At 36.2% G+C, this 27,808-nt stretch overlaps 4 protein-coding genes across 11 annotated transcripts; 1 reads left to right on the top strand and 3 right to left on the bottom strand.

The window, feature by feature from the left end:
- Positions 1-301: 301 nt before the first annotated feature.
- LOC103854286 (acyltransferase-like protein At3g26840, chloroplastic) lies at positions 302-16,415 on the top strand. The gene is made up of 15 exons (XM_009131217.3): positions 302-530; positions 686-2,666; positions 13,483-13,534; positions 13,652-13,707; positions 13,788-13,946; positions 14,022-14,126; positions 14,245-14,315; positions 14,405-14,526; positions 14,641-14,749; positions 14,840-14,970; positions 15,057-15,426; positions 15,505-15,618; positions 15,739-15,833; positions 15,927-16,036; positions 16,114-16,415. The coding sequence occupies exons 2-15, from the start codon at positions 2,255-2,257 to the stop codon at positions 16,302-16,304; spliced, it is 2,097 nt and encodes a 698-aa protein (XP_009129465.2). The 5' UTR covers positions 302-530; positions 686-2,254; the 3' UTR covers positions 16,305-16,415.
- On the bottom strand, positions 6,763-13,451 carry LOC103833840. Of its 4 annotated transcripts, XR_004455675.1 has the most exons (3): positions 8,016-13,448; positions 7,837-7,936; positions 6,763-7,742 (listed from the first exon to the last, which is right to left on the bottom strand). XR_004455675.1 is itself a non-coding variant. In XM_033285884.1 (2 exons), the coding sequence occupies exons 1-2, from the start codon at positions 10,611-10,613 to the stop codon at positions 9,114-9,116; spliced, it is 1,416 nt and encodes a 471-aa protein (XP_033141775.1). In that variant the 5' UTR covers positions 10,614-13,451; the 3' UTR covers positions 6,763-9,113. The 4 variants fall into 4 exon arrangements, 1 of the variants encoding a protein (XP_033141775.1); XR_004455674.1 differs by having other exon boundaries at positions 6,763-7,936; XR_004455673.1 differs by having other exon boundaries at positions 7,837-13,448.
- Positions 16,023-20,836, bottom strand: LOC103854287. Of its 3 annotated transcripts, none has more exons than XM_018656853.2 (7): positions 19,761-20,762; positions 17,890-19,203; positions 17,552-17,803; positions 17,224-17,304; positions 16,542-16,961; positions 16,362-16,461; positions 16,023-16,300 (listed from the first exon to the last, which is right to left on the bottom strand). In XM_018656853.2, exons 2-6 carry the CDS (start codon positions 18,901-18,903, stop codon positions 16,405-16,407), a joined length of 1,824 nt encoding a protein of 607 aa, XP_018512369.2. In that variant the 5' UTR covers positions 18,904-19,203; positions 19,761-20,762; the 3' UTR covers positions 16,023-16,300; positions 16,362-16,404. The 3 variants fall into 3 exon arrangements, with proteins under 3 accessions (XP_018512369.2, XP_009129467.2, XP_009129468.2); XM_009131219.3 differs by having other exon boundaries at positions 16,254-16,461; positions 19,761-20,602; positions 20,707-20,836; XM_009131220.3 differs by having other exon boundaries at positions 16,254-16,461; positions 17,552-17,800.
- A 232-nt stretch (positions 20,837-21,068) lies between these two features.
- LOC103854283 (uncharacterized protein At2g33490) lies at positions 21,069-23,948 on the bottom strand. 3 transcript variants are annotated; one of them, XM_033285883.1, is made up of 9 exons: positions 23,684-23,947; positions 23,380-23,452; positions 23,239-23,310; positions 23,112-23,173; positions 22,957-23,025; positions 22,842-22,870; positions 22,564-22,765; positions 21,435-22,485; positions 21,069-21,296 (listed from the first exon to the last, which is right to left on the bottom strand). In XM_033285883.1, the coding sequence occupies exons 1-9, from the start codon at positions 23,795-23,797 to the stop codon at positions 21,289-21,291; spliced, it is 1,680 nt and encodes a 559-aa protein (XP_033141774.1). In that variant the 5' UTR covers positions 23,798-23,947; the 3' UTR covers positions 21,069-21,288. The 3 variants fall into 3 exon arrangements, with proteins under 3 accessions (XP_033141774.1, XP_033141772.1, XP_033141773.1); XM_033285881.1 differs by having other exon boundaries at positions 21,085-21,278; positions 23,684-23,948; XM_033285882.1 differs by having other exon boundaries at positions 21,085-21,275.
- Between the last annotated feature and the right edge of the window lie 3,860 nt (positions 23,949-27,808).

Below are 27,808 nucleotides of genomic sequence, written 5' to 3' on the forward strand. Positions count from 1 at the left end.
TCGAAACTAATATATATTATAAAGGTCGGAAACTAATATAACATTGATTTTCTGTTTATTAGGCTTTGTATCGGCCCAAAGTGGTGATACGGACAAAGCTAAGAAGATTAGGGAAGCCGCCATCTTCACCATCTCCTTCGTCGCTTGCGATTCCCCTTTCGGCAATCAGCTATTATGGTCGATCTTTAAGGCTCTACGCACGTTTTGCGCCTACCAAACGCTTAGTTTCTCCTCTAACGCCTTCAGAACTCTCATATATATAGAATCCCTCTAGGTAAAAGCTCCATCTTGTCTCAAACTTTTCTTTCTCAGTTTTCCGATCGCTTTACTTTCTTACATCCGTCACGAAAATGACTTATCCAGCTGCTCCAGCCGCTTCAGCCGCCGTTCCCTACTCCACCTTCAACACTCTCCGCCTTGGAAGGTCCACTCAGTCCATTGTTGGTCGGTTCATCCGATTCTAGGATTTCAGGAACATTAACAAGAATGGAGAGTTTATGGGCATCACCATTCTCCTCCTTGATGAACTGGTGATGATTGTTTTTTAACTTATTTTTTTATCACTTTAACTCTCCTTTGCTTATTTTTTGTTCATATATGAAACGTGTCTTCATCTTTTTGTTTTGGTTTTGTCTATGGGTTTTTTTTATGAACAACTAATGATTTTTCTCTGTTTTTCTTACAGGATTCTGTGATCTACGGTTTCATCCCTGCAATCTCCAAACAAAACAGAAAAACTGAATGAATTATGTTTTTAGCAACCGAATCTAAAAGAAATATTTTTACCAAAAAAAAAAAATCTAAAAGAAATAAAAGACATCTTACTTAACAAACAAAAACCTTTTCTTTTGTAGATTCCGACGACGACGAAGCACCCGAGGACCAACGACAATGGAATGATGCGGACGAAGCCTAACTGATGTAAGTAAACTCCTCTTCAATAACACATCACACTATTATCGCTCCCCAATCTCACAAACTTAAGCTCTAATCATGCCAGGGATCCCACAGGTGATGCTGTCCCGACGACGGAGAAAAAAAAAAGAAAGATAACCTAACGTTTTTTTTACTTTCAGTTTTTAAGTTCAAATCATGTTTTAGACATAGAGCCCAACACAATTTGAGCCCAAACATTTTAAACCCACAATTACTTTTTCATAATGTAAAAACGTCAACCTTCGTTTATGTTTTGTTAAACTATTTTAATCTTTATGTTTTGTTAAACTATTTTAATCTTTATGTTTTGTTAAACTATTTTACACAGGGGGCTGATCTCCTTAGAAGGGGAGCCACTCGCCACGATGCTTCCAGTTTCACCATTCTTGAAACTCTTATGAACCACAAAGCCAATATAAGAACTCTGTTTCAATCCAACGGCTGAATTTTGTCACAGACCACCGCTAAGCCTGAAGAGGGAAGAGAAGTGGAGTGCTGCATTTTGGAAGATGGTTACTTGGAGTTTACAAGATGAAGATGGAACCCGTGACGAGGAAGACGAGGAGAAGTGTTACTTGGAATATCCTAACGTTGAGGATGTAGACAATGTGTGATCTTAGCGATGAAGATTAATGTAGCTTTAATATATGCTACTACGGTCCTTGAGCTCCCTAACAAGTACTAGCAAACAATGTGTATTTTGAAAAAACAAAATAATTTTGTAATGCAAATAGTTTGAAACTTTGAGTATTTATTCAAACAACGGATATATACAGCGTTGATAACTTGATATGGATCCCCAAATAAGTTGGTGTTGTGCTGTCACAATATCTGTCTTTTTAATTTCATATACCTGACGTAAGCTTCTTCATCTTCTTCTCTTTTCCTTTCCGTTGTTCTACGCTCTCTGTTTCATGTTTATGCATTTTTTACATTCTCTATATTTTACCTTAATTATACTTTTTGAATTTTCTTTCCGTTTTGAGAGATGTCTCTAACTTGAGTTAATCGTCAAAAGCTAGGATCAATTTTGTTGTCTTACTTCCGATAAATTTTATTCTTTAATTTGCACAAATCTTAAAAAACATCAACATTCCATAAATCATACCGCTCCACCGATATCCAAAGTAACCAGTCCCGCCCTTGCGCGGGGTCTCAGCACCTAGTTAACCAGAACAAGGGAGTATTACAGTTTTCAGAACACACACAACATGTCCTATTTCATGTCCTTGGCTCTTAGAATGAATGCGTTTGTCCTTCTCACTCTCGCTTTCAACAAATAGAGAAACGCAAAAAACTCTTTTGCGTAAACTATCTCATGGTTCTCTCCAGCTTCTCACCAATGGAGGTTACACTACTTGGCTCCTTCTCCGTTTTCTCTCCCGTCTCGTCAGAAAGACGACTCTCCAACGCGGTTTTCAGCAGTTCGAAGTCAAACCCGCTACGACAACCGCATAGAGTCAAGGCGGTTAAGGCCGTAGCGTCGAAGACTCATGCAGGTGGTCGACGGATAAGAAAGTGTGAAAACGGAGCGGCGACGGTAGCCAAGGTGGTGGATAATCCGTATTCGGGAGCGGAGACGGCGAGTCCTGATCTGGAGAAGAGCTTGTCGGACTTCTTGGAGGAAGCGAGAGACTTCGTGGGAGATGATGGTGGTCCGCCTCGTTGGTTCTCTCCGTTGGAGTGTAGCTCTCAGGCTCAAGGCTCTCCTCTACTCCTTTTCATACCTGGTTCGTCCCTCTGAATCTTCTACCACCTTATCTAATAATTTCTCCTGTTATAAATTATGTTTTACAAAATTATACCAAATTAGATGTTATTTTATCTATTAATAAAATAATTTATTTTTATATTCAGAAGATTGTAAAATTACTAATATAGTTATGTAGATAAATTTTTTTTAAAGCTGATTTATTATGATCTACAATTATGATATGGGAAAGATTACATAGACGATTCGACAACCGACAATACTACCTGTCTTATGAAGACCTACGCCTAACTGCATCACCTGAGCCGTCCTATGAAGATCTACGCCTGGCCAGATTTACTTGCACCATGTTGAAGATCCCTTAGAAGCCTTTCCTCTGTAGTCTGCATAATTGTTTAATAAACCGTCCTCTCCGGGACTTGAAACCTGGATTTCCTGTAATCTGCAATAAATTGCATAGTCTGGGATTTGAACCCCAAACTTGGGTGTAGAAACCTTTAAACCTTAACCAGTCACTACAAGAAAACAGGGGGATTCTGATGGCCGAAATCGTCGGAAATTCGTCGGAAAAGACCTATTCCAACGAATTTCTGACGAAGGCGTTCGTCGGTATCATTTCGTCGGAAAAAAAGAATTCGTCGGAATTTCGTCAGACCTTCCGATGACTTTCTGACGAATACCGAGAAATGTCATTCTGACGAACTTCCCACAATATTTCGATGCGGACACACGAGACCAAAGTTCATCGAAAAAACTATATACCGACGGAGACGGATCCTCCGAAGATACCGATGAACTGAGGCCTCGGTAAATACCGACGGACTATGAGTCGTCGGTAAATACTGACGGACTATGATTCGTCGGTAAATACCGACGGACTATGATTCGTCGGTAAATTCCGACGACTCATCATTCGTCGGTATTTTCCGACGACTCTTCATTCGTCGGTATTTTCCGACGAATATTAGTCCGTCGGTATTTACCGACGAATCATAGTCCGTCGGTATTTACCGAGGCCTTAGTTCGTCGGAATATGTTAATTTTAATACGAATTAATTTTGCATTTTTATATATATTTTTTATATGAAAAATTAATTAATAAATAAATAAAATCTGAAATTTAAAACTAATAATATTATAGAATTTAAATTCATACAAACCGAAATAGAAAAAAACATTCAGAAAATTTAAAATTCATGCAAAACGAAAAAAAAAACATTCAGACAGTTTTAAAAAGCTGAAAAAAACTAAGAACTCGAAGACATCAAACGATCTAGCTTCTGCATTATCTCGGCGTTGAACTTCTTCTGGGATGCCAGCTCAGCAAGGATAGTGGCATTCTCCGAACGGATAGTGGCATTCTCAGAAAGGATAGTGGTGTTCTGCTCCTCCAATGCCCCAATCCGTTCATCTTTGTCATGTAGCTCCTCGAGAATCATGGGATCGGCATACGGAGCTTGCGAAGAAGACGCCGGATACGAAGAAGCACGGCGGGCCAACCCAACTAAACGGCATCCTTTCCTTTTAGGAACCGCCTACAAAAATATTTAAAGTTAGTAAATATGGACAAATTAGTAATCGACATTATAAGAAAAATATATTAATAAAAAAAATTACTTTTTCAACCATCTCATTTATTTGCAATAGGGACAAGTTGGTTGAAGCTCCCGTAGAATCGCCGTCATCAGAGAGAGGCTGAGATTGAGTTGCTATTTCAGCTTCCACCAAATCAACGACACCTTTGATCACGAGATCCTGAATTTGACCCGTCTTCTTGTTAGTGTGAGCCACCTTAATGAGTTGGAGACGATCAACGGGATTACCGTCATTTTCTTCGATCTAAAAAACCGCCATTATTAGCCAAGGAATATATAAAATATTTATTTAAAAAATATAAAGATAAATAATTAAAAAAAACTTACAAGTTCATCTTCCTTAGTAGACATAGAGCAAGCGCCGAGGTTGTGCACATACATACCTTTCCCGCCACGATCGCTCTTCCGGTTCTTGGAGTTCCTAGAAGACGTCTCTGCAGTTTCTTCCTTCTCCCAATGAGCTATCAACTGCTCCCACACCGTCCCGTTGATGAACCGTGGCCTCTTGTTCTTCTGCCAAACTGTCTTCCACGCGTTTATCTGCTTCGTATAAGAGTCCATGGCCTTTTCGTTGAATTTCTTACGGACTGTTTCCGTGAGATCGGAGTGCCAGTTGAACTCTTGCTACAAAACAAACATAATTTAATAAGTAAATATATTTTAAAAAATGTAAATACTTTAAAAAAATGAAGAGTTTACCGCAAACTGACGAAACCACAACTCTCGTTCTTCGAAAGGAATCACACTCCACTTTGAATATCCAAAACGAAGCATGGAGTACATCATCTGGTTGATGCTCCTGCTAATGCCATTTTTCGACTTGGTGAACCTTTAAAAAAAATACAAGTTAGTTAACAAGTTAATTAATGGAAAAAAACATAATACTACAAATTAAAAAAAATACTAACCAAGTGTTATGTCCTCGTCGTGGGTTGGGATGGAGAACCGGGAGATGCTCTCGACCTGGTTGTTGAACCAATAGATCAACTGGCATGACCCCCGGATCCTGTTGAGCAGCAGCGGGAGGGGGCAGCGGGAGCTGGAGCGGGAATATATGCGGGAACCGAGTTTTGTTCGTGAGATGATCCCGATGCACGGGAACTGCTCACCGAACTACGTCGAAGATGGGCTGCGGGGCGGGGTACATCCTCGGACCTAAAAAAAAAATTAATACATCAAAAATCTTTTCAAATCATTTCTATTTTTAATGTTTTCATTTATATATTTACAAAAGGTTTTATAAACGTTTAAAAAAAACAATTAAACCTTTTATTATACATAGTTTATTACTGGAAACTTATAAAAAATTATAAATTTTTTTTATTATACATGATTTATATATATATATGTATACAAAATTATAAAAAATTTATAAATATAGAAAAATGTTGTTAAATATTTTTAAAATTTTTAAAAAATGTTTTATTATACATAGTTTATTACTGGAAATTTGTAAAAAATTATAAAAATTTAAAATTTTTTATTATACATGATTTATATATATATATATATATAAATATGTATAATAAAAAATTTTAAAATTTTATAATTATAGAAAAATGTTGTTAAATATTTTTAAAATTTTTAAAAAACGTTTTATTATACATATTTTATTATTGGAAACTTGAAAAACGTTTTTAAAAATCAAAAAACGTTTTAAAAACAGTAAAACGTTTTGAATTTTAACAAAAACACAAAATAATTCCAAAAAAAAAACTTAAACAACAATCCAAACAACAATCCTAACTTATATATCCTAAACTATCCATTCAATCCTAAAATTTTCAATCAAACAACCTAAAATCCGAGATCTAACTTCCAAAACCCTAAAAAATTGGGATAAAACAAGGTTGGGATGATTCTTACATGATTTGGGGTTTGGGGAAGAGATATGAGGGTGAGAAGATGATTCGCCGGTGATGGGGGCTCGAGAACGGACGGAATCGCCGTGAAAGGGAGAGAAATCGTGGAGAGAATTGAGAGAGAGCCGGAGGCGGAAATAACGAAGAAGGAAGAAGAAGGGTAATTATATTTAACAATTCCGACGGACACGGGTTCGTCAGTATTCCGTCGGTATCATTAAATATATACCAATTGGCGGTTCGCAAAAATTTCATGCGGTTTGATTTTCCCGGGTAAATTACAATTCCGACGGAATTTAGTTCGTCAGTATATTCCGACGGAATACTGACGACCCTTTCCGACGGAATTCCGACGACTTAGTGTTTAAGGGTTGATTACAAGTTTCTAAAAGCAAAATCCAAATCTTTGATAATATATATAGTATTTGCATAAAGATTTAACAATAGAAATGTTTTTATAACACGAATTTATACAACAACATTTTTTGTAGTGTAAGATTAGATGAATATGATTGTATAAGTATATGAGTGTTAAGATGAGATGTTATGAAAACATGTGATATGCATACATAAATATTTTAATGAATTGTTATATTTGAACGGTTGCGATCTAATACTATACTAAACACTTATTATGTATTATTTTCATAGTTTTGGCATATAAATTTATAGATTTTTATGTTGGAAATTTTTTAAAAACACATGTCCTCGGTAATTCGTCAGAATATACCGACGACATTCCGACAAACTAGGCGAGTTCGTCGGAATGTCGTCGGTATATTGCGACGAATTACCGAGGACATTTCCAGACTTTAATGAAACTCTTTGTCGTCGCTATCTCGTCGGTATTTTGCGAGGGATTTCCGACGGACCAATAGAAAAAAAAAAAAAAAAAAAACTAATCCGAATCTTCTGAATCTTCATCAAACTCCCCAACCTCAGCTTCTGGCTCCGAATGTACAACAACATCAAGTCCAAACTCAGTCAAATCCTCAACGAGTTCAACATTTGCCAAATCTTCAACTGCCTGGGCGTTGCTGGTAGACTCTGGTTGCAATGGTTCATCATCATCAGAAGTTCCATCCATTCGTCCTCTTGGGTTGATTTGCGTTACAGTGACCCATGGATCATCTCTGTACGTCACCCGAGGGGAACTGATGTAACACACCTATACATATCAATTATACAAATATTAGTAAAATATATAACATTAATTAATTATATTGGTAAAAAATTATGAATAGATTGACATACCTGATCAGCTTGCGAACCAAGAATGAAGGGATCATAGTATTGAAGTTTCCGCCGCGAATGAACTGATGTAACACCAAACGCATCAATCTTCACTCCTCTATCTGGGGTGGTGTCATACCAATCAAAATAGAATACTACACAACGCAATCCAACCATTCCAGGAAATTGGATTTCCAATATTTCTTTTATGTTGCCGTAGTAGACATCGTCACCGGAAGAAGATGAAACACCAGCATCATATGTTGTCTTAGAATGACCTTTCCTTGTGAATGCATATCCTCGCGTACAAAATTTTGGATATGATTTGACCACATAGTTTGATCCCTGCACAAATTCGCGTATCCAATCATCGAACACAAAACCTCTGGCCAAACCATCATTCACCTACAAATTAAAAACATATATGAGTGAAAAGTTAATTAGTTTATATTAAATTTAAACTACTCATTTGCATAGGGTAATATGATATATGACTCACATAACTACGAAGCCACACAGCAAATCCGTTATCTCTAAGTTGTTGAAGCTCATCTTCTGTTGCATGCCTGTGAGTCATACGCAACTCCGCCATATATACACTATATACAAAAATATTATCAATATGAAATAAATTTATTGAATATTAATCTAACAATGTAAATGAAAAAATATTTTTACCTCTCATATTGTAGAACATCTTCACAGTTGGTGAGCAAATATGTTTGCAAATGAGCGTGCTCAGTGTCCGTAAGTCTGCGCTTCGTGAATTTTCCACTAAGTCATCCTATTTCCTTGAACATGCTTGGGACAGTAACATGATATGTTGCTCTCTCCCCTCTGTCATCATGCCGAGCAGGTCTTCGGTGTTTTGTATGCACTTCTGGTGGAAAATAATTTTCAGCAAAGATTGCAGTTTCTTCATTGATCACATGTGCCACTATAGATCCTTCCACCCTGCTTTGATTTTTGACCATCTTCTTCAGATGATGCATATAACGCTCAAAAATATACATCCATCTGTACTGCACAGGACCACCAAGTTCCAATTCTCTTGCGAGATGAATAGCAAGATATTCCATTACATCAAAGAATGATGGAGGAAATATCTTCTCAAGGTTGCACATGCTGACTGGTGCGTTTGTCTTCAAATTATTAATACCCTCTTCAGTCACTACTCTGCTGCATAAGTCGCGGAAGAAAACACTTATCCCTGCAATTGATTCATGAACATTACGTGGCAATAATGCTGAAAAAGCAAACGGGAGGAGGCGCTGCATAATTACATGACAATCATGACTCTTCAAGCCACTAAACTTTCCTTCGCTTCTATCAACGCAGTTCCCCAAATTTGATGCATATCCGTCAGGAAATTTCACTTTATCTGTAATCCAATCAAAGAACTCTTCTTTTCTAGCACCATCCAGCCGATAAATGGGAAAAGGGGCCATACCGTTCTCATCAACGTGAAGTTCAGAACGATCACAGATATCGACTAAATCCAACCTTGACTTCAAATTATCCTTCGTTTTACCTTGGATGTTAAGGACTGTGTTCATCAGATTGTCGAAGAAGTTCTTCTCAATATGCATGACATCTAAATTATGCCGCAATAGATGAGTCTTCCAATATGGCAGATCCCAGAAAATACTCTTTTTGTGCCAGTTATGTAGCTCTCCAACCGCACTGACTCGAATGTTTTCATGTCCACCTACATCTGGCGTCCTTTCTGCATCAAAATCCCTAAACTGCTTCAACAAATCTTCCCCACTAACTTCCTCAGGTGGATAAATCAAACACCTGCTTGTTCTTCGTAAACGAAGTTTTACTCCTGCGGTATGGATGATCAGGTGGTAGAAATCGTCTGTGACAGTCAAACCAACACGTTTTCCTTCCGTTCTTTAGTTGGAAAGCATCTGTGTCATCTTGACAATATGGACATGATAGCCTCCCATGTGTTGTCCATCCAGATAACATACCATATGCTGGAAAGTCACTTATTGTCCACATAAGTACTGCCCGCATCTGAAAGTTTTCTTTGCACGAAACATCGTATGTCTCAAAACCATGCGCCCATAGTTGTTGCAACTCATATATCAGTGGTTGAAAAAACACATCTAGTGATCTTTTAGGATGATCTGGACCGGGGACGAGAATTGAGAGAAACAAAAACTCTCGTCGCATGCACAAGCTCGGCGGTAAGTTGTACGGGGTCACGATAACTGGCCATAGAGAATACTGTCTTCCATGCTTTCCAAACAGGCTGAAACCATCAGTAGATAATCCAAGATAAACATTTCTTCTCTCTTCCGCAAATTCTGGATATGTTGACTGGAAATGTTTCCAAGCCTTCGCATCTGAAGGATGTCTAATCTCACCATTTGTGGAATGCTCTGTATGCCATCTCATTGCTTTTGCTGTGCGCTCACACTGATACAACCTCTTCAATCTTTCCGTCAAAGGCAAATACCACATTCTTTTGAACGGGATCGGAACTCTTCCCCTCGTCTCCTGATAACGAGGTTTCCCACAAAATTTGCATACATTTCGTGTCTCATCCGCTCTCCAATAGATCATGCAGTTGTCAATACATACATCTATCACTTCGTACGGTAGTTGAAGACCGGCTACAAGTTTCTGAACCTCGTAGTATGAACCCGATGCAAGGTTATCCTCAGGTAGAATACCTTTGACAAAATCAGTTGTCGCATCCATACATTTTTCAGCCAAATTATAGTATGTCTTAATACACATTAATCTAGTTGCAGATGATAAGACTGAATGACCATCTCTACAATTTTGATACAAAGGTTGTTTTCCTGCATCTAACATATCAAAAAATCTCCTAGATTCGGGATTTGGTTCTTCCCCTCTATAATGATCATGTACCATCTGCTCAGTACCTACACCATAATCTATATCCGTTCTAGGTTCTTCTAACCTAATATCAGGCTGAAGTTCACTAACAGGCTGAAGTTCGCTAGTACTACCATATTCATAACCAGTTTCCCCATGAAGGTACCAAACTTTATAATTACGTGAAAACCCTTTCATATACAAATGAGTCCAAACATAAAATTCTTTTATAACCTTATTATTATTGCAAGTAGAGCAGGGACATCTTAACATACCACTTTTTGCATCCGGTTGCTGTTGAACAAGCCTCATGAATTCTCCAATCCCTTGAACGTATTCTTCCGTAAGCAAATTGGTGTTGGGATCCAAATGAGGTTTATCCATCCACGAACGATAATAAGCTCCTGAAGACATGATTTTCATGGAATTGTTATGACTAAAGAGAAAGAAGAGAGAATGAGGTGTGAATGAGTTGAATGAGGAGGGGTTGCATTTATAGGAAATTGCTTACGGACATCCGACGACTTTCCGACGGAATACCGACAGATATAAAGCATTCCGTCGGTATTTTCCAATCTCAAACGGCTATAAAACAGTCATATATATTTGTCGGCAACGGTCACTTGGTTCGTCAGAAATTCGTCGGAAAATTCCGACGGAATACCGACGACCATAACGGTTATATCTTTTAATCGGAATATCGTCGGAAATTCGACGGAATATTCTGACGACTTTTCGACGACTACAACGGTTATATTGTTTATCGGAATGTCGTCGAAAAGTCGTCGGAATATTCCGACGAACATTGTTTTCTCGGAAATTCGTCGGAATTAGCCGACGGAATTCCGACGATTTCAGATTTTTTGTTTTCGTCGGAAATCGGTCGGAATTCCGTCCAAATTGTCCGACGCCTTTGGCGTCCGTCGAAATCTCCGTCGGAATTCGGTGTGTTTTCTTGTAGTGAGTAGGCTACAATGTTTCCACACTTATGTAGATAAATTAGTGATGCTTTTGTTTAAAAATATTTTTTACTACATGTTCTCTTAAGTTTTGTTTTTAACGCTTGTCAATCAAAAGTATTCTTACAATTCTAGATCAAACTGGCCGGCGACTAAAACTCAAAAAAAAAAAACAGTAGGCACCCATAGACTAATCCCAGACATCCCTTTCTTATTATTTGAGGAGCATTAAAAATAAATAACCTTTAGTTCATGTGTTTATTACAAGTGTGCCATTTTTTACGTGGCAACTCCACAAGCTCTCTCACCTATTCTATTTAAAACCCCTTTGTTAACTAGAGTAATTACACAACATGCCATTGATCAAAACATTATAATTACCTTTGTTTTGTCTACATTTGTCACATATATACGTTGATATGTATTACATCAAACCTTATCATTTATTTTTTGCGTTAGTTACCTTAACCGAAGTTCTACGTATTACATCAAAGATTTTAAAATTATGTTAATTACCTTGACTGAAGTTTTTTCATTAATTTGTTTCAATACAAAAACATTACTGACATACGTAGTGGTCTAATTTTTTTTATTCAAAATGAATATAGATGCGAAAAATTAATGTGCAATTATCAACCAAAGTTTGTTTTCTGAAAAATCCTAAAAATTATTTGATGATCAATACATGCTCAAGTGATTGATTTTCTTAAAAATGCGAAAAAATATTTGTTCTCTTAAAAATATATCAAGAAAAAAACTTTTTTTCTTAAAATAGTGAAACAGAAGAACCATGCATATGACATATACTTGCCCCGTTTCACTAAATTGTTAGATGATCTCCGCATTGCGATTGTAGAAACTAAGGTACAATACGATTTTCTGGCATACACATATAAAAACTTACCTTAGGTGATCTATCGTAATTAAGATTTTAACGCCAACTTGCATAATGCAAATAATGGCGGAGCAAATTGCCCATGATTCAAAAGTTATTTGCAAGAACGAAATTGATTGATGATTGGGAAAAAGGAAACTTCTAATAACTTTTAACATATTTTTAAATTACAAATTTGGTAAACTGATGGTAATAATACGTGATTTGCGAGGACTTGACTTTTGTATATAAGGAACGTAGATTAAGGTTCAAATTATTGTAATCAATTAATAATCATGAACTTTCTTGAATTTGTTCAATTGCGATTGATAAAAGGAAGTTTGCTTTAACTATTTACAATATTAAAGTAATTCTTGACTAAGATTGGAGCGCAAGTTATGTGTAATATTCGATTTAGTTACGACCATTATTTCGAATCCATATGACCACACGGCTATTCCTTTTTAGTATAAATATACGGCTTCTATAATTCAGAAAACTCACCACACATTTCTTCTCGACTTTGCTCATATCAAAACATTCTCTCAAGCAATCAAACGGTTGGCTTTAACTCTGTTTCCGATTTGAAACCATTCAAGACATTGTTTCTTTTATATTTTATTAGTCTATTGTTTATGTTTCGTTTTATTTTATATTTTTAATTTATTTTATGCAAACAAATATACAATTTTTAAACAAAATTTTCGCAGCTTAATTTAGATTGCCATATTAAATTTTGTCTAACCCTTACTTTATAACATATAGTATTTTTTTGCTATGACTTTAACTTTTATTATGTCTACAAATTAAAAGTGTTAATATTTTGAAATCTATTTATTCCGTGCAGGGCGCGGGTTATCACCTAGTGTTCTCTTAATTGATATGCATAATTTTAAAACATCTTCTAATAAAAACGAGAGAATATTTATTTTGATACCGGAACTGTATGTAAGAAAACCGGATATTATTGTCATTTTTAAACATCTACAATATCTAATTAAGGAGATCTCAATGATAACTATGGTTGGATTTGGTTTCTGTCTCTGGGGTTGACCCCACATGGTGTATCCTCATTCCTCACCAGACCAGCCATATCGCTATAATGGCAACATGAAAGCAGTTTCATTAATGATTATGGCCAGGACGTCAATCCTTGGCTTTAAACCATATATATAAGATGTAGATTATATATAAAAAACAATCATTCAAAATAAAACTCTGTGTAGATTTTATGGTTAAGCAAGAGAAGCTAATGATCTTTTTGAACTAGACCATAGACATTTTTGTGTACTCTTTTTTATTGGTAATTTTAATAACAACTATAAGGCCACATTAGTTTGATAAACTTTAAACCTAGCATAATCAGTTTTGAATGAACTATAATAAGTTTCTGTGATATAGACAATCTCGTTTGCATGAACACTGAAAGGCTAAAAAAAAAAACTAAAAAACCTTGTAGGTATTGATGGTACTGGACTTGGGCTCATTCGGCACCACAAGAAACTTGGGGAGTGCGTGACTTCAAATTCTCCACTTCTTTAGAATCTTGCAACTTCAAGAACATGGTATCTCTGTATCTTGAGATACCTCATTTTGACATTTATGATGTTGTTGTTGTCTTTGAGTAGGGTTTTTGATGTATGGTGCCTTCATATTCCGGTCAGGGACCGAAGTCCTGCTAAAGGTTCCTTCTCTTGCTCCATCCTTTGTTAACCGAGAAGATAGGCCTATTGCGTATAAAGCCTTTTTGTTTGTGTGTTTCAGACTTGGTCCAACTTATTGAGGGGACAGTTAAGTCGGAGAGCTATCGTTTCCCAAATAGACCTATATATTTAGTTGGAGAATCTATTGGAGCGTGCCTTGCGTTAGATGTTGCAGCTAGGAATCCTAATATCGATCTTACCTTGATATTGGCTAATCCAGGTACAAAGTTGAGTCTTATATTGTCGTTAACATGTCATTCATCATGTACATCATCGTAGGCATTGTTTGTTGCAGCCACAAATGTCAACAACCTCATGTCACAACCTCTAGTAGGAATGCTGAACGTTTTACCAGATGGTGTTCCTACGCTACTGGGAGAAATATTTGGTTTTAAGCATGGTACACTTTTGTTCTCTTCTCATTTTCTGTCTTGACTTCATGCTGTTGATTAAGTGTTTCCAAGTGAAACATTACACACTAGCTGAGTTTTTATATTGTTTCCTCTGGTATAACACAGGCGATCCATTGACTGCAGTGTTAGGTGGAGGGATTCTAAGAGATCTCTTTGCAGTTTCAGCTAATCTTCCTGTACAAACACCTTCTTAGAAACTCATTGATCAATGCGTTTTTTCAGTAAAATATCTCTGACAACATCATTAAAACATATTATTTTTCAGACTTTGAGTAGGATCTTCCCTAAGGACACACTTCTCTGGAAGATGGAACTGCTTAAGTCTGCTGTTGCGTCTGTAAATACTCACATACACGCGGTCAGAGCTGAAACACTGATACTTCTCAGGTCTATTAAGTTTTCTCTTTTTCAAAATGTTCCCCCAAAAAGTATTCAGAAAATCTTTGACTTGCAAGGAGATGTCTAGGTGTAATGTGAATATGTTGCTATGACCATTTGCAGTGGACGTGATCAATGGCTGCTGAATGAAGCAGACATTGACAGATTCTCACGCACATTGCCAAACTGTATTGTCCGTAAGCTTAAAGACAATGGACACTTTCTCTTTTTTGTAAGTGATCTCTCTCTCCATTCAATACATAAGGAAGATGGTCCTTTGAGTCAAAAGATTGATACTAACTACAACTATATCTTATGTTAGGAGGACAGTGTAGATCTGGTTAGTATCATCAAATGTACTTGTTTCTATCGCCGTGGGAAATCTCATGATCACATTTCAGATTACATTATGCTTACCAGATATGAGTTAAAGCAACTAGTAGACGACCACAAGTAAAAATGCTCAACAAAACAAATCAGTCTATCAAATTACAATGTTATAGCCAATACTGAATGATAATTTTTTTTCTGTTCTTCAGGCTCTTAATAGATGCTACTTCACCTGTATATCTATCAACATTAGCAAACGGTAAACGTGTGAGGGGCCTTGAAGGTATACCTTCAGAAGGGCCTGTACTATACGTTGGCTATCACGTGTTATTGGGACTAGAGATAGTTCCAGTGATAACCCAATTCTTGAAAGAGAGAAACATTCACTTGCGTGGTTTGGCACATCCAATGCTTTTGTGGAACATCCAAGATGATCGGTTAGTCGACCCACAGGTGTTGGACAAATATAAGATGGTGGGTGCAGTTCCTGTCTCCAACTTCAATATCTACAAACTACTGCAGTCAAAGTCTCATGCGCTTTTGTATCCTGGTGGTATCCGTGAATCTTTTCATAGAAAGGTGCTTCTCTTTCTCTCTCATAAAAGTTTGTGTTCCTAGACTTCTATTAACATGTAGAGAGAGAGAGAGACTTTGCAGGGTGAAGAATACAAGTTGTTTTGGCCAGAGCAACCAGAGTTCGTGAGAGTTGCATCTAAGTTTGGAGCCAAGATTGTCCCATTTGGTGTTGTTGGAGAAGACGACATCTGCCATGTAAGGATTTTTTTAGATGTGTTAGCAAAAGAAGCATTAATGTCTCTCTCTCTCTCTCTCTGTCTCTGCTCTGCTAAACTCTACTTTAACTTGGTTTGGTACAATGGATGATATTCTCAGCTTGTCCTGGATGCCAATGATCAAAGAAACATCCCTATCTTAAAGGATTGCATGGATTACATGGCAGAGGCAACAAAGCCAGCTGGAAACTTAAGGTTCTTCATTTTATGTTTTCTCATTCTGACTAATAATACTATCCAAGTAAAAACTCATGATGAGAACTGATTTTGAACGTCAAAAACTGTTAGGGAAGGAGATGAGACCGAACTTGGAAACCAGATATGCTATCTCCCAGGACTTGTACCTAAGATCCCTGGGCGGTTCTACTTTTACTTTGGGAAACCAATTGAAACAGCAGGTTCATATATGCTTTACTCTAGATGTTGATCTCTACTTCAGATCATCACTGATCTGAACACTTTATGTTCGTGGCAGGCAAGGAACAAGAGCTAAAAGACAAAGACAAGGCTCAGGAGTTTTACTTGCAAGTCAAGTCTGAGGTTGAACAATGCATTGCCTACTTGAAAATGAAAAGAGAGGGTGATCCCTACAGACAATTGTTGCCAAGGATGATGTATCAGGCTTCACATGGTTTCTCTTCTGAAATTCCGACGTTTGATCTCTGAAATGATTCTCGCTTTTGATTATTTACATAATTCCAATATACTATGGTTATGTTGTACCTATTTTATAGGTTCCAGTAATGGAACAAAACCATTAAAAGTCTTAGTCTGTGATGTCGAAGTATCTTGGGTTGTCTGGGTAATGGTACTCCACATTCAACTACAACAACACAAAAGGACACATGAATAATCAAAGTTACAATGATGATCAAGACTCAAGAACGCAAATCTCGTACGTACCTTTCCTTCATCAGAATCTGTGTGGCGTTGAGGAAACACGACTCGCAAGTCGTTGTACAGATAGAATCTCCTCTTCCCATCTTCATCCAAGTCTTTCTTTTGCTCCGTAGTTTTGGTTTCATCAGGTTTCTTTGAAGCTTTCTTGGGTAATGGACAAATAAACCTTAGATGGAGAGCGTACCGTAGAGCACCAGAACCGCTATTACATTCTTTGGAAGATTTTATACAACTTTTCCCACTTTCGTGTAACGAATCTCCTCCTTCCACTGAATTGAACAAATCAGATCCTTCACATTCTTTTTTGTTCCCATGTTTACTGGACTTTTCTTTTTCACAGCTTGTGGCTTCTCTGGTCTTCTCTTGCGTTGCTTCTTTGGTTGGATTAGATGATCCCAGAGTAACCTTTTGGCGCAAGAAAGTCTGTACAATATCCAACAAAACCCAGTTCAACAAAAGAAAAGTAAAATTTAAACTTAAACTTCTCGATACAACACAACATGCAACAATGAGTTCAAAACGCTAAGCAACGAGTTTTTTTTCTAGGCCTTATGCTTTCCTAGAAGCTATACTATTACTCTTCAGAACAAACAAATAATAATTTCTGAAACTGGAAGCGAAAAGAACCGAGAGTTTGCTCTGAAAGGGCACGAGAAAATGTGTAATCTTTTATGTTCTGTATTACCTTTGTACCGGCTGGCATATCAGTTAAGTCATAGTTACAGAGGAAGGTATGAAGAGGTGTTTTCTCAGGATTACTAAGAACCTGCACAAGAGCAGTTCATATCATGAGTAAAACATTCAGAGCTTTTCAAAACTCTCTATTCGCAACACTGAGAAACAGTTTAAATTTGTGAAGGATTACAACTACATTTGTTCAGATCACGATTGGAAGACTAACTAAGTTGCCTTCTTCAGCTGTCAAATCTCTATTGCAACACTTCCAAAAGTATCTATACTAGATGCAGAATAATATCAAAAGAGAAAGAGAAAGAGAAAGAGAAGGGAGATACCAGTTGAATCCGACCCTTCATGGGGATCCGCAGTTGGCTCTTGGAGCTCTGACTATCAAACCTGATTTGACTTGTTTTCAACTTCTGGCTCCAGAAATTGTTCGATTTAGTTCCTCCAGCGAGATCTATGGATGCATAATATAGCAATAAGCAATCATCACCAGAACTGGTTACTGAGAATGGAAGCTTCTGTGATTTTGGAGATATGTTTCCCCCCGCAATACTAAGAACCGCAAGAAAACCGTCAATCTTCTGTAAGAAAAGAGGCAACAACAAAAACTTATTTTCTATTCAAAATGAGTCATCAAAGTATCAGAGTCTAAAAGTAAGAAGAGAACCTGATTTGTTGTCCCACATGACAATCTTCCTGTCAATAGTGACTCCTCAAAAGAACCAACCAATGACCTCTGAATGGGGCGTCCACTCAAGCTTCTAATGAACCTTCTGCATGGAGATGAAGGAGCTGATTCAACACTTCTCTCCATTGAAAACGCTCTCCTTAGAGCATATGCATCATCAAACAATCTACGGTCAACACTTAGTTCTGCTTCTTCACTGATATTCCTTAACTCTTCGACTATCTTCCCGTTTGGGCCACTTCTTAGAGCTTTCATTCTCTCAGAAAACTTCGGACCAAGTGGTGAGAGAGAAAGCGGCGGAGAGACAGATATATCCTTATCACATGGCTTTATACCAGATGTGTCATATACTACTGGTGAATATAAGCAAACCTCACCTTCTGTGGGTCGGTGGAGGTCTATAGAGTCGAATAATGGACCATCAGTGAAGACCATGGACGAGAGTCTGCCACTGTTTGACGCGGTGGAAGAGAGATGCAACCTACCAGCGAGGTTAAACTTTGTGTAATCTTGTGCGAGAGAATCACGGAACCCATTAGCAAGACCAGAATAATTTATTTGTTGGTGGTGGTTACTAGAGCTGATATCAAGCAGGTCACCTCTGAATTTTACAGGGAAGAGAGTATTCAGAGGAGAGAGTACTCTTTTCCTGACCAACGCTCCACCAATATCTACACTAGTTTGTTCGTTGTCTAGTGAGCTAGTTTGGCTTGATGCAAACCCCACTATCCTTCTAGCTCCAGATAGACTCGAGCTAACCTTATCAGCAGCATAGATAGTCGATCCGTGCAATGTACACGGATCATCAGTGAACTCCAGAGGCTCCAATGATGTTTTCCTATCAAACTCTGCAATGGAAGAGGAGATGCCTCCATCACTTTCTGAATCATGAGAAGTGGCATAGACAGGCAGACTCTGAGAAAGGCTGCAACTTGGCGCAGAAGAAGAAGCTTCACTGGATTGTTCACTTGAAGCAGTCTGTGGCAGACCCATCAGCAATGCTCGTACTACTTTATCAGATAGTCACCTGAGGGTGCCTTATTGGAACTTGGGAGATGTCAGTTTCCAAAATCCCTATTTTATCTGAAAGCTCCTAACGAACTACCAAATATTTACGGTAACAATACTACTGACGACCACTTATCTCTAGCGCAGAACAAATTTAAATTATAGAACTACGAATCAGTCACAGGCATATTTGCTTGCATACAAGAAAGAAACCAAACACTCAACATTTTTATTCTGACAGTGGTTTATGTCGGAAGCTGTCAGGGATACAGTGTTCAATGCTTCCTGAAACGAATAAGACAGGAGAAAACGGATCAATTACATATCAAAAACAATAGGGACATTGACAAAGTCGTTTTGAGAGACTCATAAGCTTAAAGGCATCAGTAAAAGGATCAAACAATATAGATTCATAAACCAGAATCATCCTCAATGATTGATTTGTCAGTGTAAACATCATCAGCAGAAGAACACACACGTTAGTAAAGTAATGGGCAAACTACAAAATGATCAAACGAACACAGCCAACAAAATCTTCACAAGAAAAATAAAGTGAAGCGATCAAACATTATCATCATCTGCAGTTTTGTAGCAGTTCAAAAAAACTTGTGATCATTAATAAATCAATCTGATGATCAACAAATTCTTATAACAAAAAACAAAAATCAGGTCATCATCATCATCATCATCATCATCATCATCATCATCATCATCATCATCATCATCATCATCGTAAACGACACCGTAAGGAAAAAAAACGCAGAAACAGAAAATCGCAAAACATTCCGAGATAATAATAATAATAATAATAATAATCTCCACCACATCATGAAAAGACGCACCGATGAAGCAATGGATCAGACGGATTCATCAGAGGAATCAAACAGAAATCGAAACGAAGAAGAAGAGTCCAAAAGGCTTAATTAAGATTCTGCGCTGTGGGGTAAGAGAGAGAGAGAAGCTGAGATGGAGGTGTAGCTCTTTTGTTCCCACCCTTTATCTTTCGTCTCTGTCTATAAACAAATCCCAATATCTCATCGCCATTACTACTATCATCGCTTCTAATTAACATTTTCTCGAGATGCGATTTTAATTATTTCTTTTCTCCTTAATAATATCCATTTCGTTCCTTTTGATTACAAACTCAAAATTTAGCAGGCATTTCTTCTTACTTTCTTTTTGTACTTTACCTTACCGTTTTAAATTATTTTTTTCTATTGACACAATGCGACTCCACCGAACATGAAAATGTGAGAGAATTAATTTCTTTTTAGAATTAAAAAAAATGACAAGAAAGGACGAGAGAGAGACAAAGAAAGCTGTTGGGAATTGGGATGAGCTTTTTTCCTACCATTTCTCTGTTTCCCATTCTTGATCTCTTCGTGGGCCATTTGTAATGGGCCCACATACTAGTGGATCAACAGAATAAGCCCATCACGTGAGAGATGATGATAATGATTCCCTTCCATTCCATCCAATACAGATGTACTTTTTCTTTTAAAATTAGCATAATACCAACACCAATATTTATGCAAAATGCGTAATTAATGTCGACGATAATCATATCCTCTGACCTTTTACGAATACCTAAACTAGACGATTGCATGAGTGAGAGAGTAAAGGTCGGGAAGCTTCTTCCATCATTTTTCTTCGCTCTCGTCAGCTTCTCCATTTCTTTCAGCTCCTGAACAAACAGTCCTTTTCAAAATTTCTAGTCATAATAAGGAAAGAAAAGAAGGAAGACCTCAGGGAAACGTTCTGAGCTGCATGGAGGATCATCTCCTTTACCTGCGATTGATTTCCACAGGATCATCGATCCATATGGACAGACATCCCGTGTCTTAGAAAGTGCGCTTCTCAATTGCTCACACGATCAAACGAGAACAGACATGAGAGAATATCTGATTTGTCAAGCTCTGGACAAGCCGACCCAAAGATGATAGCCACTTAAACACAACTTCAGTCTGTAGTTTCTTTGTTGTTGGTATTGTTCGTGGAAAATAAGAAACCATGAAAATGGACGTGAAAAGAACAAAAATGGCTATATTACGAGGAAGATGAAAGAAAAAAAAATAGAAACAAAGAGATGTGTGCATTAGTTAGGTTTTCAAGGTTAGTTTCTTAATTATTTTTATGGTTATTGTTGCTAATTTACCCTAATTGGTATTAAAGAGAAAAATTTGAAGGGATTAAAAATGAAAAGGGGGATAAATTCTTCAGATTTACAATGGAAAGAAAAAAAAAACAAGAGTTGAGCAACTAAAGAATAATTGCATATACGACTACTGTATTCACTTATGGCGATCTCTGATTCTCTACAACCGGGCAGCTTCATCGCTCGATCAGCTCTCCTACTCCTGCTAAAGATAATTAATAACCTATAGAGGTCTCAATAAATCCACAGCAAGGTACTCTACACTTATGAATTATGCAGTTCAAACAATGTGATTTTTTTTTTTTTGAAAACAAATATTTTCATGTAAACGCACAAATGGCGTTTGAAACAATCGTTTTACCTCTAATTTGACTGGTCTGAGCGACTCCCCTGGACTCGAGTGGCCGAGAGAGGCTCAGTGGTGTTAACGGTGGGGATGCTACTCTATCTTCGCTACCTTCTACAGCTCGTTGAGCAACGGTTATATGGTTTCTTGAAGGTATAGAGTAGCTTCGAGGAACGACCAATGGAGGAACCGGAAGGGGCGAGGGCACAATGTTTGAAGTGGACGGAGGAGCAAAGGTGACAGTGCTGTGTCTTTCTTGATTCCATCCGGTTAGAGGCGCCGAGTGACCAACGAGACTAGGGGATTTGGCTCGTCTTGGAGGTGGTGCAAATTGGCCTGGTGGTCTTGGAAGCTCGTGAAGCTCGTTAGGCCTGGGAGAAGCAGGAGGTGGTGAAGCGGTAGGGGAGCCTGATGAATGAAGATGAGGTTGGGGTAATGGAGGAGGAGTTGGTAGAGGACGAAATACGCCTGAGGAAACGTCGGTGGTGGCGGCGGGTTTTGATGAAGAAGGTTTGATCGGTCCAGAAAATGCATGTCTTACTGCTTGCTGATGGTGCTGATGCGCGTCCGTAGTGGAAGGGCGAGGGAGACGGGCGTAGAGGCTGTTGTTTTCTGCGTCTTTACTGCTTTTTATCGGTTCTAAAGGAGATGAATGCCATATGTTTCCGGCGCTTTGGTTTGCTGGCTTCGGGTTTAAAGCTTGTTTTGAGTACCTTGAATCGCTTGGTGTCGGTAACACGTAAGCATTGGAAGATGGATTCGTTTGTCTCAGCCTTTCTGATAAATCAGGTTTCTTCTCCGGGAACAACGGAGCTGAATGGCTAGTCATTCTGTGATCACGGGTTGAGAGAGAAGCAGCTTCTACCCTCTGCTCATTTGCTCTGTTAGCAAAACCGAGTTCTCCTTCTTGGCCATCACCATCATCATCATCATCGTCATCCTCACCAGCTTCCACTTCATTCTCATGAACAGAGAGATCACAGTCGATGTGTTGTTTCTCTGAAGCAACTCTTACATGACGCTCTACTGCCTCAAGCGATTTCATTCCAGTGTAAAACAGACGCATCTAAGAAAATCATAAGAGAACACCACATTTCCATAAGAAATGAATCATTATAAATAGTAACTGAGTTTAATCATTTACCTGAGCAGTGTGGTGACGGACTGCTTGTGTGAGGAGACTACGAGCTTGACCTTCCTTGAGAGATTTCAATCGAAAAATGCACATCGTTGCTTCGTCATGGAACTCATTGTATGCAGGTCGAGAGTCATGAGGAATATGTCTCTCTCCTTTACTTCCTCTAGACCTTCCTTTATCTTTCACGAGCGACATCTCAAACACATTTCTGAGATGTTTACAGGTAAAGTAGTTTAAGACAAAGAGTTTACCAAACCAAAACTTCATTATTGAAATAAGCATACCTCTTCTCATCGCATTGTTGCTTCATATCCTGCTCAATTGTAAAGAGAAGAAAGAGTTAAAAAAAGAAGAAGAAGAGAGTATCTTCAATAACATGAGTAGCAAAAAATAGCATACCTCAACAGTTCTGAGGTCCTTGAGAAGCGCTTCTGATGGGGACGTAATGGTCTTGAATATATGACTTCGCTGAAGAGTAAAAACAGTAACAAAATAAGTTCTTCCTATAAACAGAATTTTCGAGTTTGTGTTTTGCACCAAACAGCTTTACTTACATAAGTGTCAAGAAGTTTTTGAATCTCAAACTGAACTTTACCGCACATAAACAAGATCCTACCTACAGAAGAAAACAACGTTACACAATACAGCTCATAAGGAAAGTAAAAATTCTAAAAAGCTTACTGCTTTCTTCGTCGTTATGAGGCGCGATCTGCTCCAAACAAGAACCCATCTCTCCCAACGACTCAGAGAACTCTGAAAAGTAGTTAAAAAGATCATTCCCATATTAATCAGAAACACATGAATTGTTGGATCTTTCTTTACCATAAGCACTATTGGCGGTGGCAGCAGCTGCAGCGAGAAGCCTATCATAGCATTCTCTCATGTCTTGCATATCCTGAGACATCACCAATCAGCTAAACAGTGTTTATTCAATTGTAATAAATAATTTCTATAAAACGTGTTTATATTCTTGATATTAGGGTTTCTAAACCCCCAAATCTAATCTAATTGATTGGATTCGCTACCTATATTCGAGAGCAGATCTAGAAGCTAAACTCGATTGAATTTTCCAAAATTAACTACCTACACAGCATAAAACCCTGCTAAAATCTCCACCGTAGATTACCTTCCCGGCTCGATCGAGTTCGTCAATCTGCGCTGTAGCGACGAGCTCTCCTTTCTCCTTCGCGTCGACCTTGTGCGATGTTAATCTCCTCAGCATCCCCATCGAAGCTTTCATCGTATCCACCCACAGTGAACTCTAGAAGAAACCTTAATTTACGAATTTTCTTCAGTTTAATCGAAGAGAGAGAGAAAAAAAAAACAGATCGAAACAGAGAAGAAGAGAGACGGAGACGAAACCCAGATAACAGCAAAAGGGAGGATCCAACGGCGGATATCTGTTGTTATGGGGTTATGCGAGAGAGGTGAAGCGACACGTGGCGAGATCGTAACGGATAAAAGAGGGAGTGGGGAGAAAGAGTCAAAAGTCAAAGATTGATGACAGGGAAAGAAAGCGATTATCATTATTTGGGTTTGACTGCCAGTGGATGGGTCAAACATCTATTGTCTTTTTTTGACAAGTAATTATTACTTATTTGTTTCTTTTGAATCAGACTAGTATTTATTTGGATTATACATTAAATATCCCGAGTTAATTAAACTCTAAAGCTGTTGGCGAGAAAAACAAAAAAAAAATCATCTCAATTTAGCAAAGTATTGAACAGTCAATTAAATTCATAGACTGAACACAAAACAAAAACTGAAGAACAATGTGCTACTTTCCTCGTTAGTCATCACGAGTTTTAAGGTTTTGACGTGCGTGAATGGTAATTTGATGTTTACTTTTAAAATTAAACATGGTTATATAATTCGGCTTGTTACAAACAAACAAAATACAATGTGAATTATTTAGTTAAAAGTCTTAAGACTAATCTAACCGAATGACTGATAACTCAATCTAGTTGGGTAACTGATCGAGTATTGACCCAGTTGGGTGGAGTGGTTAAGGCTTGAGATAGATAGAAAGAGACTGTTTTGAGTTACGTGCTGCCATCCATATGTGTATGGATGGCCTCCGACATGTAAATAAAAGAAGTAATAGCCCAACTGGTTACAAGATAAAAAATGAAATTTATATCGTTTAGAAAAAAAAAAGACATATCGTTTATTAAAAAGATGAATGCGAAACAAAATGTGAAAGGCTATGAAGAGAAGAGGACTGACGAGACTAGAGCAAATGTGTAAGGGCTTTCTATTTTCCTTACGAGTGCCAAGGGAGCTAAAGTCTCATGGGATTCAGTTTGCACTTCTAAGGAGTGTGGAGGACTTGATCATGACTCAGTCCCTGGAACAAAGTGCTTGGACTTAAAACTTATTTGGTTACTCTTCACTTATTTGGCAGGACCATTTGTTTTTTGTGAGATTTGTTGTGGCATGCTGCCAGCTTTTGGTATGATATTAGACTTTCCTTGGTCCTCTAATTGAGCTGACTGGAGATGATGGTTCTAGAGTATCAGGTGGATTTAGTCTAGGTCGACTTAATACTGTTACGGATCTTAGAACAATTTTTATCTTTTAAAATTGAAAAAATTGCCAAAATCTCTTTTTGGTACGATTTAGACTTAGATACTCCTGACCAACTTCAAAAATTCATACCAATTATTTTATAAGTCATAAAATATGAAAAATATACAAAATGTACATAAACAAGAGACAATCATATGAAAAATATTTTGGTTGACTAAATATTAGTAAAACACAATTTCATATTTTGATCTACGGATGGTAAAAAACATGATTTACTAGTTACAAACTCGTTGATTGTAGATTCGGTTAACTACATGGATATCTGAAGCTTGTAGAAATCAAAATCGACCAATGGTTATAGTTCTACCTTCGTAGAGTAAATCGGCCGCCATTTCCCTTATTTCTGAATTAACTACAGTATATTTCATTAACTATTACTTCTCAGTTTATCTACAGATACGAAATCACAAAATCTGCCTATGTACTAATATTCTACAAAAGTATGATAACTTTATCTACCAAAATACTCTATCCTATGGTAGCTATATTCTACGGCAGCAGAATGTATGTTCTGCCAGATTTGAAATGTATATTTTCCCTCAAATCTCTCCAAAATTTGTTAAGAAAATATATTCTAAATCTATAATTTCCATATTTTTTGTGTTTCCTAAGTTAATTCATATTTTTTTTTTAAAAATCGCGTTCTCCTTGTTCATCTCACGTTCTTGACAACTTTTTTTGTAACCACCCAAAATTTTTGAATCTCTTATTTAAGAAGATGCATATTTATGCCTCTTGTGGGTGGAAGTTTGATTCTCTTAAAGGATGGGATTCGTTGTTGATAAAAAAACGAGGTAGAGTATTGTTTGTGGAATTGACAAGTTCCTTTGAAGATCTAAGAATCATGGCTTTTGAGGATTTTGAAATTGACCAAAACGATGCCGAACTTGAGTTAAGCTAATTTAGTTCAATCCCCTATTTATTATTTGAGAAGCATTACAACATTTTTTTGTAGCCACATGTCATCACTAGAATGATTCTTACAATCCTTAGAGAAATAGGTTGGTTCATCTAAATATATAATAAACTTTTTATTAAACTAACCATAAATACATTATTAATGTGCTTCATTATTTCCATAAATAAAATTACGGAATTACCTAATATGGCTAAATTATATATGACAATTAATGACTTTGAATAATAAAGATTTGATAAAAATAAGTGTATCTTATATTATATTTGTTTAATTTTAAACTATTAAAATAAATTAAACAATCATAGTAACCATTTAATAAAAATTAAAAAATTTCTTTATATATTGTATTTTGAATTTTTAAAAACGAGTATAAATTACTAAAACTATCAAAAGTTTCACATTCAAATTTTGTGATCTATGGTTTAAACTTTTTGTTATGACATGATACAAATAATTAAAAAATCATATAAGTTGAAAGTCTCATTTAATAAGTATTAAAAATAAAAAATATATAAAAATATATATGTATATATATATTAAATTAAATTATATGTCATATAAGAAAATAAATAAATATCTTAATTTTGAAATTTACTTTTAACAATTTTTTTTGATAAAAATTTGAAAAAATATTGACAAATTAATTTTTAAAAATATTATAAATTACATAAATTATTAATTCCACAATGAAAATTTTGTTATCAGTAATTTAATTTTTTTGCTATAACAGATACATATGATAAAAAAAACATGAGCAAAAAACATCATTTAATAAATATTAATATTAATATTAAAATATACTATATATATGTTACTATCATTTAAATTTAATTATATACCATATCAAATAGAAAAATATCCTTTTGGATTAATAAAATTTATTTATATGTTCGCACCAGCTTAATTATATAGGTAATAATTACTGATTTTTTAATTAATCAATATATATTTATTATTTCATAATAGGTTAGAAACATATAATATATAAAATAATTTATATATATAACGTTCATCCCGCGCAAAGCGCGGATCTTAACCTAGTTTTATAATAATTTTTAAACTAATTATTTAATTGATTTATGTATTTTTTTATTTGAAATATGTTTGTTGATTTTATTATATATGTTTATTTATAACTATACTCTCTATTTAGTTATTTGTATTTATAAATGTAATACTTATGTTTATAAACATATTTATAATTTTTGAAAAATATTAATTTTTATTTTGAAATATTATACAAATTACTTGATGCATGTAAACTGCTAATACATTATAATACTTTCTCATAAATTTTATATATATTTTATTTGAATAACATAAGCGATTGAGCTATATGCATAATATCTAATTTTGCTTTGTAGTCAAAAAAAAACTTTACAATATATGTGTGTGTGATAGTTTAATATTTATATTTAAAATTTAATCACTATAAATATATTGGTGAACTCTAGTTAATATTAAATTGCCTTTGTAAGATAATATAAAAAGTAAAGTAAATATAATGAATGTAACTAATGTTATGTAATATTTTTATTTATTGAATTAATAATATTGATAATCTAAATTTTTAGATTTATCTTCTACTTTATTTAATCAATTATTTGTATTGTAGTTAAGCTTGTATGATTGTATAATGTATTACAATAAATTATAATTTAATTTTTGGTATAATAGTTAATGTTTTTTTTTTAGAGTGTACATGAAGATTTAGATCCTCTAAAAAAAATTACATAATCTTGA

This window comes from Brassica rapa, chromosome A02 (genome assembly GCF_000309985.2).
Source record: "Brassica rapa cultivar Chiifu-401-42 chromosome A02, CAAS_Brap_v3.01, whole genome shotgun sequence".
Taxonomy (NCBI): domain Eukaryota; kingdom Viridiplantae; phylum Streptophyta; class Magnoliopsida; order Brassicales; family Brassicaceae; genus Brassica; species Brassica rapa.

Coding starts and splice junctions, on each gene's coding strand:
- LOC103854286 (XM_009131217.3), top strand. CDS start 2,255: ATGGTTCTCTCCAGCTTCTCACCAATGGAGGTTACACTACTTGGCTCC. Junction 14,316..14,404: donor CAGTTTCAGCTAATCTTCCT/GTACAAACACCT, acceptor ATTATTTTTCAG/ACTTTGAGTAGGATCTTCCC. Junction 15,427..15,504: donor GTGAATCTTTTCATAGAAAG/GTGCTTCTCTTT, acceptor GAGACTTTGCAG/GGTGAAGAATACAAGTTGTT.
- LOC103833840 (XM_033285884.1), bottom strand. CDS start 10,613: ATGAAAATCATGTCTTCAGGAGCTTATTATCGTTCGTGGATGGATAAA. Junction 10,382..10,465: donor GCAACCGGATGCAAAAAGTG/GTATGTTAAGAT, acceptor TGTATATGAAAG/GGTTTTCACGTAATTATAAA.
- LOC103854287 (XM_018656853.2), bottom strand. CDS start 18,903: ATGGGTCTGCCACAGACTGCTTCAAGTGAACAATCCAGTGAAGCTTCT. Junction 17,804..17,889: donor CATGTGGGACAACAAATCAG/GTTCTCTTCTTA, acceptor CTTTTCTTACAG/AAGATTGACGGTTTTCTTGC. Junction 16,462..16,541: donor CAGATTCTGATGAAGGAAAG/GTACGTACGAGA, acceptor GTGTTGTTGTAG/TTGAATGTGGAGTACCATTA.
- LOC103854283 (XM_033285881.1), bottom strand. CDS start 23,797: ATGAAAGCTTCGATGGGGATGCTGAGGAGATTAACATCGCACAAGGTC. Junction 23,174..23,238: donor TCATAACGACGAAGAAAGCA/GTAAGCTTTTTA, acceptor TTTCTTCTGTAG/GTAGGATCTTGTTTATGTGC. Junction 22,486..22,563: donor TCCGTCACCACACTGCTCAG/GTAAATGATTAA, acceptor TGATTTTCTTAG/ATGCGTCTGTTTTACACTGG.